This window comes from Argiope bruennichi, chromosome 1 (genome assembly GCF_947563725.1).
Source record: "Argiope bruennichi chromosome 1, qqArgBrue1.1, whole genome shotgun sequence".
Lineage (NCBI taxonomy): Eukaryota > Metazoa > Arthropoda > Arachnida > Araneae > Araneidae > Argiope > Argiope bruennichi.
In genome coordinates, this window is record NC_079151.1 from 86,578,537 (window position 1) to 86,592,622 (window position 14,086).

Consider the following 14,086-nt stretch of genomic DNA (forward strand, 5'->3'; position numbering starts at 1 on the left):
ACCCAGCGTCCATGTTTTGATCCTCTTTTTCGTCATGGTTGGATGCGCTGTGAAAATGAATGATACTGGCATGTCTGCCAATATGAAGATCTCATCTCTCCCGATAGAAAACTCTGATTTGATCTCTTTGCCTTTGATGGACAAGGCAGCTAATACAGAGATCGCCATGACTTTATGGGGAATGGTTTCAGTGACGAAAACATTCGCTTTTACTGCTCTTGCATTAGTGGCATCATATATATTTATTATTGGTTCTTTAAAAGCTCATTGATAGATTTATATTGATATTCTTTAATTATTTAATGTTTGATGATATCTCAAGAGCACTAATAATTCAATATGAAATCACTCACCTATATATCATGAAAATAAAATATAATCTTGGGATCAAAAGTCCAAAAACCAATCAAGGTATTGGGAAAATATACATAAAAATATATATATGAAGTTTTTTTTGGTGTAACAGACCAAAAGATTTCTTTTTTGTGCATAAGAACATTTTGCATTTACTAGAGAGAATATATTGTTTATGGCAGATTATGATAACATACTATTATAATAAAAAATGCAATAGCACTGTTTGTTATAGGTTTTTAATGTGTGATTAATACCTGCAGGGTATGATAACAAAGTTTTCTAGACATGACGACGAATGACATTTCTGTTATTATTTGGTGATGGCAATTAACTCTTTCTAAGGCCGTGGGAAGTATGCTTCCCACCAAATTTATAAATCTTTGTATGAAATTATGTAGGTTGGCATAAGTTCTGACAAATTTTTTTAGAAAGACAGAAACTTAGATGCTTGAGCTCTTTATCTCACACAAAATGATGTGTCTTGGTTTGTCACTTAATTATCAATTAACCAAATTTATTAATTAATCAAATTAAATTTATCTAATAAGCTATATGAATCCCTTTTCTTATTCTAATTTCAAGTCCAAAAATATTTTAACATAATATGACTAGAAAAAAATAGCCCTAAGGGTTAAACGAAAAAATACTGTGAAGATTTTAACCCATATAAGAAGTACGAAAAAAGTCGAACGTAATTACAGCAGACAGCTAGATAGATGCCTCAAGTGTACATTTTAAATTTGTAGGTATCAAATTTTATTTGTTTTGTTGTATTTTTTGGAAATGGTTTAAGGCAAAAAAAAAACTGTTTTTTTTTTTCATATAAATGTTATATTCAAATTCAGAATAATTGCATCTATGAACTAATTTGAATTTTCAATCTTTTTTTTTTAATTTGTCGAAGTGCATTTTATAAGAAGAATGTAGTGGAAAATACAATAAATGTTAGGTGAAATTGTAAATAGTAGTTTTATTTCTGAAAGTAAAATTTCTTATTCAAAATGTCCTCTTGATTGATAACAGGTGGGGTTTTTTTTAACAGTGATGTCTGCTGATGGGTAAATCTTCTCCAAATGAACAGAATACATAGAAAAATATCTCAAAAGAATTCATTATACATAGACGAATCGTTTTATAAGAAACAGTATGCATAATACTATCAGATATTATCATAATACTATCAAATATAAATAGTATTTTCAAACTTTAATGTCGAATCAATCATTAAAATGCACTCTCAAATTAGATGTAATATTTTTAATAGTTATTTTTAAAGTTTCAATAATATTCTATCATCAAGCATTTTTCATCGTGTAGAAGAAATAGAAACAAACTTTATTGAATTATTTTTTGCAAAGTTACCGGAGATATGCAGACACTTATCAATAAATGTATTTCTGGAATCTTCCTTTATAACAGAAGGAGCATGTTCAGCATCATAGTATATTTTACATATCCGATAAGATGTGAACATCTTGTGTGAGGGAAGAGATATAAGTATGAAAATCTGATTCTATACGTTGAATTAAATTAAATTGTTTGAAAGGCAATTTCCACTAATAATAAAAACGAATGCGCATGCTTTGCAATCTATACTTTGTCTATTAGCACTTAAAGATACTAAATTTTGCATAACTTTAAATGGGAATGTTTACAACTGAAAGCGTTTAGTGAATATTAACTAAATAAAAATTATTCAAAATTTCAACGTTTTTGATAGTAAATTTCAAAATTATTATCACACAAAAAATGATCTTAAGATCTAAAAGAATTATCTTTTTAATGGCCGGAAGTGTGTTTCTCAAATTTTATTATTTTTGTAGACATTATTATGCAGAATTTTAAATTATGTTTTTCATTGTTGTAATAAAATTTAAACCGTTTTCATTGAATCTACAAATATTTCATAATATGTTAAAATTAAAATTTTATTTTTTGAGAATATTATAATGATTTTTTTATTTTAAATCATAAAATACTTATTGTAATATTTTGATTAATTGAACTCTTTGAAATATTAAGTAATATATTCGATTATTTATTATATTTTCTATTCTTTAATTTTTTATTAACATTTTCAATGCAACTAACAACATAAGAAGAGAAGAGTAAGTACGCAACATTCAGAAACAGGCATATGTTTACTAAAATAACACTTGAGTAATTATTACAAATGAGTGCTTAAAAATATTTTGTTTAAAGAACAATGGATATCCAAATTGCATAAGAGGTTTTATTAAATTTAAACATAATTAATATTCTCGCTGAATTATTGTCGTAAAGGCGGCAATACTTCAATATATTGACAAGTTCTAATACTATCACGGAACGTAGTTTAATCATTTCTAGAGCCATGGGGAATATCCACCGAATTCATCAATCTTTGTATAAAATTATGCAGGTTGTCATGGTATGAAAAGGCTGAAACTTAGCTTCAGTTCCTTATTCTCACAGAAACTGGTGTGTTTTGATTTGTTAATTCATTATTAATTAATAAAATTAAATTTATCTAATAAGTTAAACGACTATTCTTCTCAAGCCACTAGAAAAAAAATGACCTTCTGATGGATTACGGAAGAAGTTTCTTCGAATTTTTTAGCAATGTGGTGGCTTATAATAGAAAAAAAAATATTATATTCAAAATTTTGCTTTCTTTTTATATATTTAAAATAGAATTATCTACTGACATGAGGCATGCGCGAATTTGGAATTCAACCTCAAATAAGATTATACCTTATGCGAAATTTATTGCATCCAAATATATTGTCGGTAAATTTAATATTTTGGAGCAGTCTTGAATGTGAGGTATATTTTCTGACAGATATAAAGATTAATTTAACAGGGAAAAAAGCAGGAAAGCTTTTATTCTTTAATTTTTAAAAAATCTCAAATTTTGTTCTTATAATTGCCGTTTAAAGATGTTCTTTATTTAAAAACAAATTATCAAATATTCGTCATTTTGAAGAAAATCCTCAGAAAGAATTTAAATTTTAGTAATACTTCTTGTAGCATGGTTATTACTTATTTGCCAATGACTATATTGCTTGAATTACAATTTCCTTTATTCATTTATCCTCTATAAGCAATCCTTAGAATAAAGATTGCGAGTATTTTCTTGTAAAAGCAGATATTTTGCCAATACCGTATAAATAATTAAAGTTTTCCCAATTGAAACAAAATGTTTTTTGCTTAAAATTTATCTGAGTCCCCTAATTTAAAAGCAGAAGGTTTTTGGAATATCATGTTTTACTAAAAATGCTACTTAAAAATTTTATTTATTAAAATATTTGAAATCTCTGAACTTCTGTCCTTATCAAGTAAAAATATTATTTATTGCGTTAAATTGTCTGTCTTATTGTGTAGCTCTTCATAGTTTTTGTATTGTTTGAAAAGCTAAATTATATTTTAAAACTTAATTCAATACGTCGTTTTGATGTCACATCAAAAGCATTACATTCAAGTAAAAAAAGTACACCATCATTTAATATTCTTTTTCATAAAAATTTATTTAAAATATGCCAATTTCACCTAGTTTTTTACCCATATTATGAATTAAAATTTTATTTAATTATAAATTTTTTGAACTCAATAATGTTAAAATGATTTAAAACTTTTGTAATATATGTTATCTGTTAAACGCATACATTAAATAATAATTTAATTAAAAAGTAATACTAAAAGCGTGATTTTATAAAGCAATTAGCATGTCTATGGAATTGTTAGGAAAGAAATACACAAAATAAAATGTATCACAAAAAGATGTAAGTTTCTTACATTTATTAAATAAATAACGTACATTGTTCCACAGTCAAAAATAAATATGCATTAAAGCGAATAATACAGCATCAAAGCAAACGAGTACAATGAATGTTGTTGCGTTTGATAAAATACATTAATTCATCAAACAGTCGCAATAAATTCTTGCTGATTAAGAAAGCGATTGCATATTGTTTGAAATATGAATGGATTACATATAGTTTACTTTCAAAGACACCACAAAGTAACGACTCTTACCACTGTAACTATGAAATGAAAAAATCAAAGAAATGTATTAAAAGTTACAATTATCAATACATTTTAATTGCTGGTTAATAAAATTGTACCGTCCTGCAGTACGAGAGATGTCTATTAATAACATTAACGGGATTTAAGGCACGCCAAGAAGAATATTCGTTTCCATTTTATGTTAAAAATATTTAATATGAAATGCTTTTGGAATTTAAATTCATTTCAAAAATTCCTTTTGAAGTTTTAAGTTTTTGTTCCTCTTACATTTGATTTCAATTTGTTCTGGTTATGTATCAAATATCGAACTTCTTTTTCGCAAATTCTAATTTTATTTTTACCGCATTACTGTATTATTCCTCAGTGCGTAATCCTTCAGATTATAGATTTAAATATTCCAAAATGGGATGATATGAAAAATTGATTTTCCCATCTTCAGAGGAATCTTCTGTGCTGTCTTCAGGGGCTTTCTGTTCTGTGAACGTTTCAACTTTAAAAGCATGTACTTCACCTTCTTCAGACTTTTCAACCGCTATCAAGTCTTCGTCCTCAACAACACGCTTATTGGATCCCTTTGGAACAGGCATTGGCTTCAAAATAGGTTTTAAAACTCCTTCTGAATTTGCTTGATCCGAGAACTGAGGGGCAACAGGAACTAAACTGGCTTCGGATATCTGTATCTTCTCGCCAGTGCCTGTTGATGGATGGTACATACCTGGCCTGATCTTGTAGGCTTTCAATTCATGAACAGAAGAACCACCAAAGATGGACTGAGGGCTGGATTCTGTTAGACGAACAACTGTCTTGCCCGGAGAACCTTCCTTGGTAAGGCTGAAAACTTTGGTTGAAGATTCTGTTGGCGAGATTTTGATTATTTTGGCTTGAGCATTGGAAGGCATGCCAAAAAGATGTTTCTGATCAGGTGTAGCAGCACCAACTACTGGTCTGCGAGCGATGACCATTGGAGGTGGAGGTGGGGGTGGAAGAGGGACTGAAATCGGGACCGGGTGACTAGCGAATCCTCCTGAATTGTAACGATCTGCAGGTTGTCGGACACGCTGTCTTCGAACAGGAACTTCATCTTCATCGTCTTCCAAAAGCTGCTTTAACACCTATTTTTAAAGAAACAAATTATTAATTGAGTAAATATAATTATTAATAAAGGATGAAATTTTCTGAATTTTTTTCATTATCAGATTGTGTAACGCTGAACAATCATTGATGCTAAAATTGCATAAAATGTTTTGAAACTAAACTTACTTAAAAATTTAATTATCTAACTTAGGTTATCAATTTTTTTAAAAAACGCATTATTCTAGTTGAGAATTGTCCATTAGTTAAGCTATTCAATTCGTCACTTTTGAATAAGTCAGACAGAAGAAAATGGAATTCAAATTTTTAAATTTTAATTAATTAAAATGAAATTTGAGGAAGTACAATTGCTAACAGGTGACATTCAGATGCACAGATGTTAAAATTTTAAGTTACTAGATAAAACTTTCATTTAAATAATTTAGCTCAAAATTATTCTTTTATAATAAATTTACTCACATATTCGCTAAGGTGTAGTGGGATTTCTTTATTATAAATACACAAGTATAAATTATAACAATAATGAAGAATTTATAACATTTAGCAAAGGAAATAAATTCAGCTTATACAATAAAACGATTAAAAAATTAAAATATAACTAAGAAAAAAGCTTCAAGCTATAAAATTTTTTTTCAAAAATCCGGGGGTAAACAGCTTTTTTTTCTAAAAAACTTTACTTTTCAAGTAAAATACAGTAGAAATACAAGTCATTGGGAACAAGAACATGAAATTCAGCTTTCTTTTTACTTTCCCATATGCTAAGTATAGAAGAAGTATTGTAATCGTCAAAAAAATTTTGAACTTGAGATTTGGGCGAATTACCATGTTTTCCCTGCGTTCGAAAAACATATTTTTGAAAAATGTCTATCTATGACAAATATAATTTCAAGCGCTTTTAGCTAGACGGGTAGGATTTAGTTTTTCCACCAAATTTGCAAATTTCTATTAAATTTTTAGCATGTCTTTATGGTTCTTTCTTTAGGATGTCTATCTGTCCGGCTGTTCAAATATAAGTTAAGGCGATAATCACAAAAAAAAAAAAAAAAAAAAAAGACCAAGAAAAAAAAATTTGTGCCTTGATTTATTATCTATAGTATAGACACCTATCAAATTGTGAACCTAATCCAACAAGGATTTGACTGTCTGTTGGTTTGTACTTTTAGAAACATTTAAACGCAATAACGCAAATATATCAAATATGTTATGTGACTACAAGTGTAGTATTGTGTCAACTTTTTGTTTCAATTGAATTGGAAAAATGCATCTAAAACCCAAATTCGATTTTCGAATACTATTAACCGCATACAACGGATTAATTTCGAAAAATTACACGATAGATTCTGCAAAAATACTAAAATCTCGCGAAAGGTTGACATTTCAGAACTATTGCACGCCAATGCCACACAAGGCATTCTCTGGAATATTAATTTTATTACAGAATATGCAAGAGATTTTTAGCCCACTCCTGCTGGTTTTAAAACCAATATTCTATTCAACGGTATTACCTAAAAATATAGTGAAAGTACACATAAAAACATATTTTATAGGAATTTGGCTTAATATTTGAAGTTATAGAGTCACTTGCGCATTTTTTTAAATGAATGGTTAAATATTTTCAATGAATGGTTAAATATCAATACACCTAAGTATGATAAAAGAAGAGCAGTTAATTTAGTTTATATGATAACAGGCTTCTGTTAATAACTTTGAGTCATTATAAAGCTAAATATATTTACATCTGACAATATCTTAATCTGTTAGCCATTAAACAGCATGTTCTTTATGCTTTGCTATTAAAGCAGTTTGTAAAGATGGTAAAATAATTTAACTTATATTTTTTTTAAATATTTTTATAGATAAAAGGATAAACAAAGATAAACAAAAATACTTTTTTCATGGTTTCTAAAGACTAAAGGAACACGAAATTCAAAAAAATCTTTGACGCATTAAGTCAGGAGTTCTCAAATTTTTAAAAAGTGCGATGCACTTTTTTAAAAACGAGTCTGCAGCAATACACTTTATCCTCGTCGTCGTGATGTCTTTCAGAGACGAATAGCACACGTTTTTTCCGAAAGAGATTTGTTTCGGAAAAGCGTGTGGAATAGGCCAAAAAGGAACTTTTGTGTAGGAAAAAAAAATATTTATCATTAAATATAATTTTACAGTAAATGGTAGCTTTGGAATGGCTCTAATTTTTAAGATGTGGCTTGATCAGTATTTTTAAACCTTAATTACATTGTTGCCAAAACGGAAAAGCTACATATACATCGAAACTCTTTTTGAGACGCACCAAAAATGAATGCCAAGCCTTCAGTTTGGGAACTCTTGTATTAATACATTAATGAGAGAATTGTCTGTTACTTTTGAGCAAAAAATTTTTAAAAAATCTCTTCATTTACTAAGATTAATCTTGCAATATTTATTAATTTTCAAAATGTTACTTCACAGAACAAATACAATATATGTGTATATGAATAGAATCTGCCTGGATATGTAATATGCTGCAAGGCTTTCAGACAATATGGAATGGATATCGTTTTTTCTTTCGTATGGCGAGAATGATTTGTTTATCTCTCTTTAACATACAAAACGGAATTTTATTTTCTTATGATAGGTTGTATATAATGAAATAAGACCTATCGTATAAACAAGCAGATATCACCATTAAAAATTTGCACCTTTGTATATGTGTGTGCGTGTGTACAATATAACCTATATATAAATTAAACAAAAAACAAAAATAACTTCTAACTCTTGTTGAATTATTTGAGAAAAAAATCAAATAAAAAAAACACTTGTTTTGGTTATTCAAATAAATTATTGCATAGTTTTCTTTGTTTTGTTTTTTCTTCTTTCATAGTTTGAATTAATACATTTTACAAAACTGCATGCATATTTTATAGTATTGAAATTTGATATCAAAAATGCGTAAAAGGGTTCAAAAGAATTAGTATGTCCATAACATTCGTGCAATCTTGAATCAAAGAACCTGATACATTACAGAAACATTCTAATGATCAAAATTTTCAGATACTTGTTTAAAATTTCTGACGACGTGAATAAATTTTAATTTTGATAAAAAAATTTAAATTTTTCAATCAAAGCAATTTAAAATAGATAAATGTCTCTGTTTAGAAGGTAGAAAATAAAATATAAATGTGAAAAGTTACTATAAAAATAATTTACTAAAAATCCACTATGACAAAATGAATAATCTATGAATAATGTAATGCAAAATAAACATAATAATTTGGATATAATCAACAAGGGTTAAGTTCAAAGATAGTGATTCAAAAATATTTTATTTTAAATTTCAGATTAAATATTTAGAAGATAAAAATTCAAACTATTTAAAAAAATTATAACCATTTATAATATATATATATATATATATATATATATATATATATATATATATATATATATATATATATATATATCAGAATGCATATAAGATTTCACAGTTTCCAACTAATATGCACAAATTTATGATTTACAAGCATTTTAAAAGTGCCATTCGTTTTCGGTTTATTAAACTTATAATCATTTTCATATGATTTACATTCCTGGGATCATTCCAATTTCAGGAAATTCAAAATACTGGAAAGTCCGAATTTCTTTTTCAAAGGCAAGAAAATTCCTTACTCCCTCAAACACAGCAATGACAGCCCATTTTTATAAAGATTTGATATACAGAAGAGAACTTCACTTAACTGAAAGCAATTAAGCAAATATATACCCAGGCATCCTCTGATTGCTCTGAGGAAAAAAAACCTGTGCCCCAATCCCATATCAGCGATTATATCTAATAAAAAAATGCCCCTTGGATATTCAAATAATTACTCTTTAATTTCACAGTGATACCAAGACGTCTCGGGCTTCCTTTAATAATTTTGTTAAAAGACATTCGGAGCTTCTCAGTATTGATAGAGTTAAACCAATATATATTTTAAAATTTTTTGCAAATAACAATGTGTGAGGCTTAAAGACGTTTTTAACAGGCATACAAGAGAAATTGTTCAGAATTTGTAGCACATAAATTTTTGTAATATTTTATCGCGGTTTTTTTTATATATATATATATATCTTGGTTTAAACTTAACCCAAGCAACTTATAAATTAAGACAATTGATAAAAATTGAAAGTATTATTAAAACGTGCTTTAATAGCATAATAAAATTAAAAATAAGCAATGAAATCTCCTGAATGATAAAATCAAAATAAAATTGTTAAAATTTCATTCGCTGATTTAAATCCATTAAATAAATTTGAATTAAGATCACACTTATAATTTATTTTTAATTTTTTGTGAAATTTAGGAATTTTCTTTCTTATGATATTTATTGTACTTTAATTCTTTATAGTATTATGCTGAATGCTGCTTTGATTATTTTGTTTTTATGCTTTAATTGTGTTTTCTTAAAAAGAATATGAAAAGAATTTTTAAAAAGAATATTTCCTTTTACATTTAAAGAGTCTGATGAAAACGAAATTTAACTAATATTCGTGTTTTATTTTGTTTTCTATTTCAGACTAATTATTCCATAACTATTTTTATAAACACTATGGAATCTTAAAATAAGTTTTTTTGTAAATCACTAGAAGTTGTTGTCAAGCATTTGGAGAAAAAAAATTAATTAAATTTAGTCGCATAAATGATAATTAATTTCTGCAAATATTAAAATATTGTAATGTAAGAATTTAAGAATTCTAATACAACTAGAAATGGGCAAAGAAATATAATAACAAAATAATATACTTGAAAATAAGAAAAAAAGTTAAATATAAGACATTAATAAAAGAATTTTTAATGTTGTTAAATGGAACATTATTTATCAAACATAAAGTTGGAAATCGTACTTGATTTGGAGATATCTGCTTCAATAATTGAGGGAAGTGCTTCATCTGTTGAGTCCAACTAATTTGCTTCTGCACTTCGTCTAAAAATTGAGGTTGTTGGGCCAAAGCACTGGCCTGCTGTCCACCTCCTAGAATAGCCCATAAAGTGCTACTGAAGGAGTTCTTTTTATCGTTCATACCCGTTGATGAACCTGTTTGAATAAATTAATTACAAAATAAACATATTGAAGAAAACGATGTAATTTAACGAGACATTAATCATACAATAAAGTGTCTGAAAGGTGCATCGAATTTCTAATTTTTTTAGTTTTAAATCTGAAAAAAAGCATTGTTATTTATATGCAAAAATCATTTAGAGATGTTTTCAAATCTCAAATTCTCCTTATAACATTATAGGAACTAAAATAATAATAAATGCCCTAGTAGGATATATCATCTAATTAGGAAGTTAAGTTATTTCATAGGTCAAGGGGTTAAAATGAGAGTAAGGTATAAAAACTGATTCTAAAATCGAATTTAGAATTTCATTTTGAAAAACAAAATTTATTTTCGATTAATGAAATTCATTATTGGTAACTTAGCTTAATCTAGCTAAATTAGCTTAGCTTGGTCTTGGGCAACTTAGCTTAATCTCATCTTAATTGATAGTAATCAAGCTTTATTAACCTGAAGTCACGAGCAAAACTTTTGAATATTTTTCTTTGTTTCAAAAACAACGTTATAAAAATCCTTTTTGAAGCATCAGCCAGATACAAGTCCTTTAGATTAAAGATTTTGTAAATATATGTTGCTTAATTTACCCTATGCTCCATTTATAAACATGATTATTTAAATATCTTTTCTTTAAATACAGTTTTAATAGGTTTATTTGAAGATTAAAAATGTATCATTTGATATAAAATGTATTGGTATAAATTTTTATAACTTATAACTTATTTAAATATTACATATACAATAAGCAGCTAATTGCAACTATATTTATAAAGCCTGATTCTATGAAATCCTCTGTATCTTAAAAAAGTAAATATTTCTCTTCCTTTAGATAACATTATCGATATAAAAGTTCATTAACAGTGAAGTTCAAAATAAATTTTGAAATTAAAGCAACAAATATTATTAATGAATAACATTCGTTAAAAACATTTCAATAGTAGACCCTGCACAAATTTGCTACTATCAAATGAAATTATTTTTCAGAAAGATAAGCAACAATGATGTTTCTCGTTTTGTCGAATTTCTGTGCATTAACAGAATATGCGTCAACAATGAAGAAACAGAAAGAGTTCGATTTAATATAAATAGATTTATGAGTGATTTACCAGATACCATTAGCGAACTAATGCTAAAGCTATCAAACATATATTTACAATGAATAAAAATGAAATTATTTTTCGCTATAACATTGATGCAAATATCAGAGAAAGCATATTTTCCTTTATAACTGAAAAATAGACTCAAAAAGGAGAGAAATGATAGACATATATAACAGTAAAAAGGACATTCTTTTATTCACTTTCCCTTTTAAAAATATTATATCCCTTTCCCTTTTAATTTGATTAAATAATATAATAATATTTTAATACTCTTTCAAACGGTCAAGTTGCAGAAATTGCTGCATTCTATTAAATATAAAGCAACTCGATCTGCAATATGCAAACAAATATCATCCACTTTAGTTATGTGTTTTAATAAAAACTATTCTAAATGAAACGGAAAAAGAGATAATATGGCTAATATTTTTTGGCATTCACAATAATATGTCCTTCTGTTATGCCTTCTATTTTAGTCGTATGCAATTTGTCAAATTATTGCCTCTAATCTTGAAAAACTTATCAGATGAAAAATAACATCCAAATATTTTTACTTTGATATTATATTCTCCTTTTTTTATTTTCATTTATTTTTATTTCCATTTTAAAGTATTTATGCCAATTTACCAATTTATGTATAATTTTTAATTATTTTTATAAATGCTGTAAACATTTTTATTGATGCCACGTCATTAACTTTTAACCATTACCAGGGCACAATTTAGCTAAGAATGACTCTTGCACAAAGATACATCAAAACCAAAACCAGACTAAATTATTATGATTCACTTATGATAAGAAATCCGTTATAACACCAGTTCTCAACATAATTATGCATTGTCCTTATCAATGACTTTTGCTGTACCTTCAGACATCAGTTGCGGAGACGGCGCAGTCTCTACATGTCCTCCAAATTCCTCATAAGGATTGGGTCTGTGAACCATCGGGATTCGAGACGAAAATTTAGAAGTGTGATCTTGCTGTGCAGCCCTCAGGTGGCAGGCACAAGAGGTGGGAACTCGGAACAGATCAATGTGCAATCCTAGGTCTTTGTTGAATACGAGAAGTCTATGATAACTGTAGACTTGAGCACAAGTGGACTGTATGGGGCTCACAACGTACTTGCAGGGATTTCCAGAAGCGCTAATAAGAGTATTAATTGTCATTCCAAAGAAAAAGATTTTAAAATTATTCATATTGTTAATTAATTTAAAATAATCAGGAAAGCTAAAGAAGCAGCCAATGACACTATTTCTACGATTTTAATTTCACATGAAAGTTAACGGTTCTTATATATTTCCCCTACCCCTACTTCATTTCGAGAGAAATATAAAAAACCTTACTTCAGTGTACATTCCTATAGTGAGGCAAAGCTCCCCTATCACAGCCTCTGATTCCATTTCGAACATCACTAATGATGTCTAAATGCATCGCTAAGGGTCGCCATCCTCATCCCCCAGCGCTCTCCATTTTCAAGAAAAATCTAAAAACACTATTCCTCGGTTCATTCTCAATGTAAAGAAAATTTTGAAAAAAATCCTTCCAACCACAACCACTGAGCCGATTTCTCCCATTTTTACTTCATATGAAACTTTATGGCCCCTAAATGTGTCATCAGTGATGGCTTACTCCTTACTACTCTCTAATTTCGAGAGGTAGGAAAAAACTTTGGCAAAGCATCCAGCATTAACTATTATACCGAATTTGCCGAAATGCAAGCGTAACTAACTAGCCTGAAAGCTCTATATTTATTTCGCGAATGCATTTTAAAATAATAGCTGTTTTTTTTTTTAATACAAGACGAAATTTAGCTAGATGGCTGGCATGAGAAAATTAATACTATATTGTTACGGTGTGCAGCCATGTGTGCAAAAGTAACTAATATTTCTTTTTAAAAGAAATTTCTTTCTAAGCAACGAATTTCATGGTAAGGATTATAATCCCTTCTGGAATTAAAAACCAATTTGATCCAAAATTAAATGTAAACTGTATGGAAAAAACAAATGTTTTTTATTTGTTCTTAATTATTTGATTAGTTATCTCTACATGACTATTTATCAAATATATATATATGTTTTAATTTGTCATAAAATCCTTTTAGAAAAAAAAATTATTTTTTAGATACTGAGTTTTATGGATAGTTTTAGCACTCACTCTAGATAATATTTTTTATATATTAAAGGCTTTTTGGCATGAAATATAAATATTAACCTTTGATTATATAACACATTTTAAAGGAAATGAAAACGATTGAGGTTACATAATTTTTTTTGAGGTTTAGGAATATATTCATTAGTCAGAAATATATTCTGATCATCAAATGAATTTCATCCGGATTGACTTGCTGCCAAGATTCTCATTTTCAGGAAAATATTCGTGTATTTAACATAATAAAGAAAAGCAATGGACCACTAACTCATCCCAGTCATTAATTTCGATTTTCCCAGTTTTTGTTTCATACA

The 14,086-nt window shown here is 27.7% G+C and overlaps 1 protein-coding gene across 1 annotated transcript in view; it reads right to left on the reverse strand.

Annotated features, from left to right (window-relative positions):
* Positions 1–4,119: 4,119 nt before the first annotated feature.
* The window catches only part of LOC129966032 (uncharacterized), a 34,638-nt gene continuing 24,671 nt past the window's right edge, over positions 4,120–14,086 (reverse strand). The window contains exons 4-6 of the mRNA XM_056080383.1: positions 12,490–12,767; positions 10,315–10,505; positions 4,120–5,474 (exon numbers count right to left, since the gene is read on the reverse strand). Of these exons, the coding sequence (XP_055936358.1) occupies positions 4,743–5,474; positions 10,315–10,505; positions 12,490–12,767 (1,201 nt within the window). The 3' untranslated portion in view covers positions 4,120–4,742. The remainder of the gene's footprint in view (positions 5,475–10,314; positions 10,506–12,489; positions 12,768–14,086) is intronic.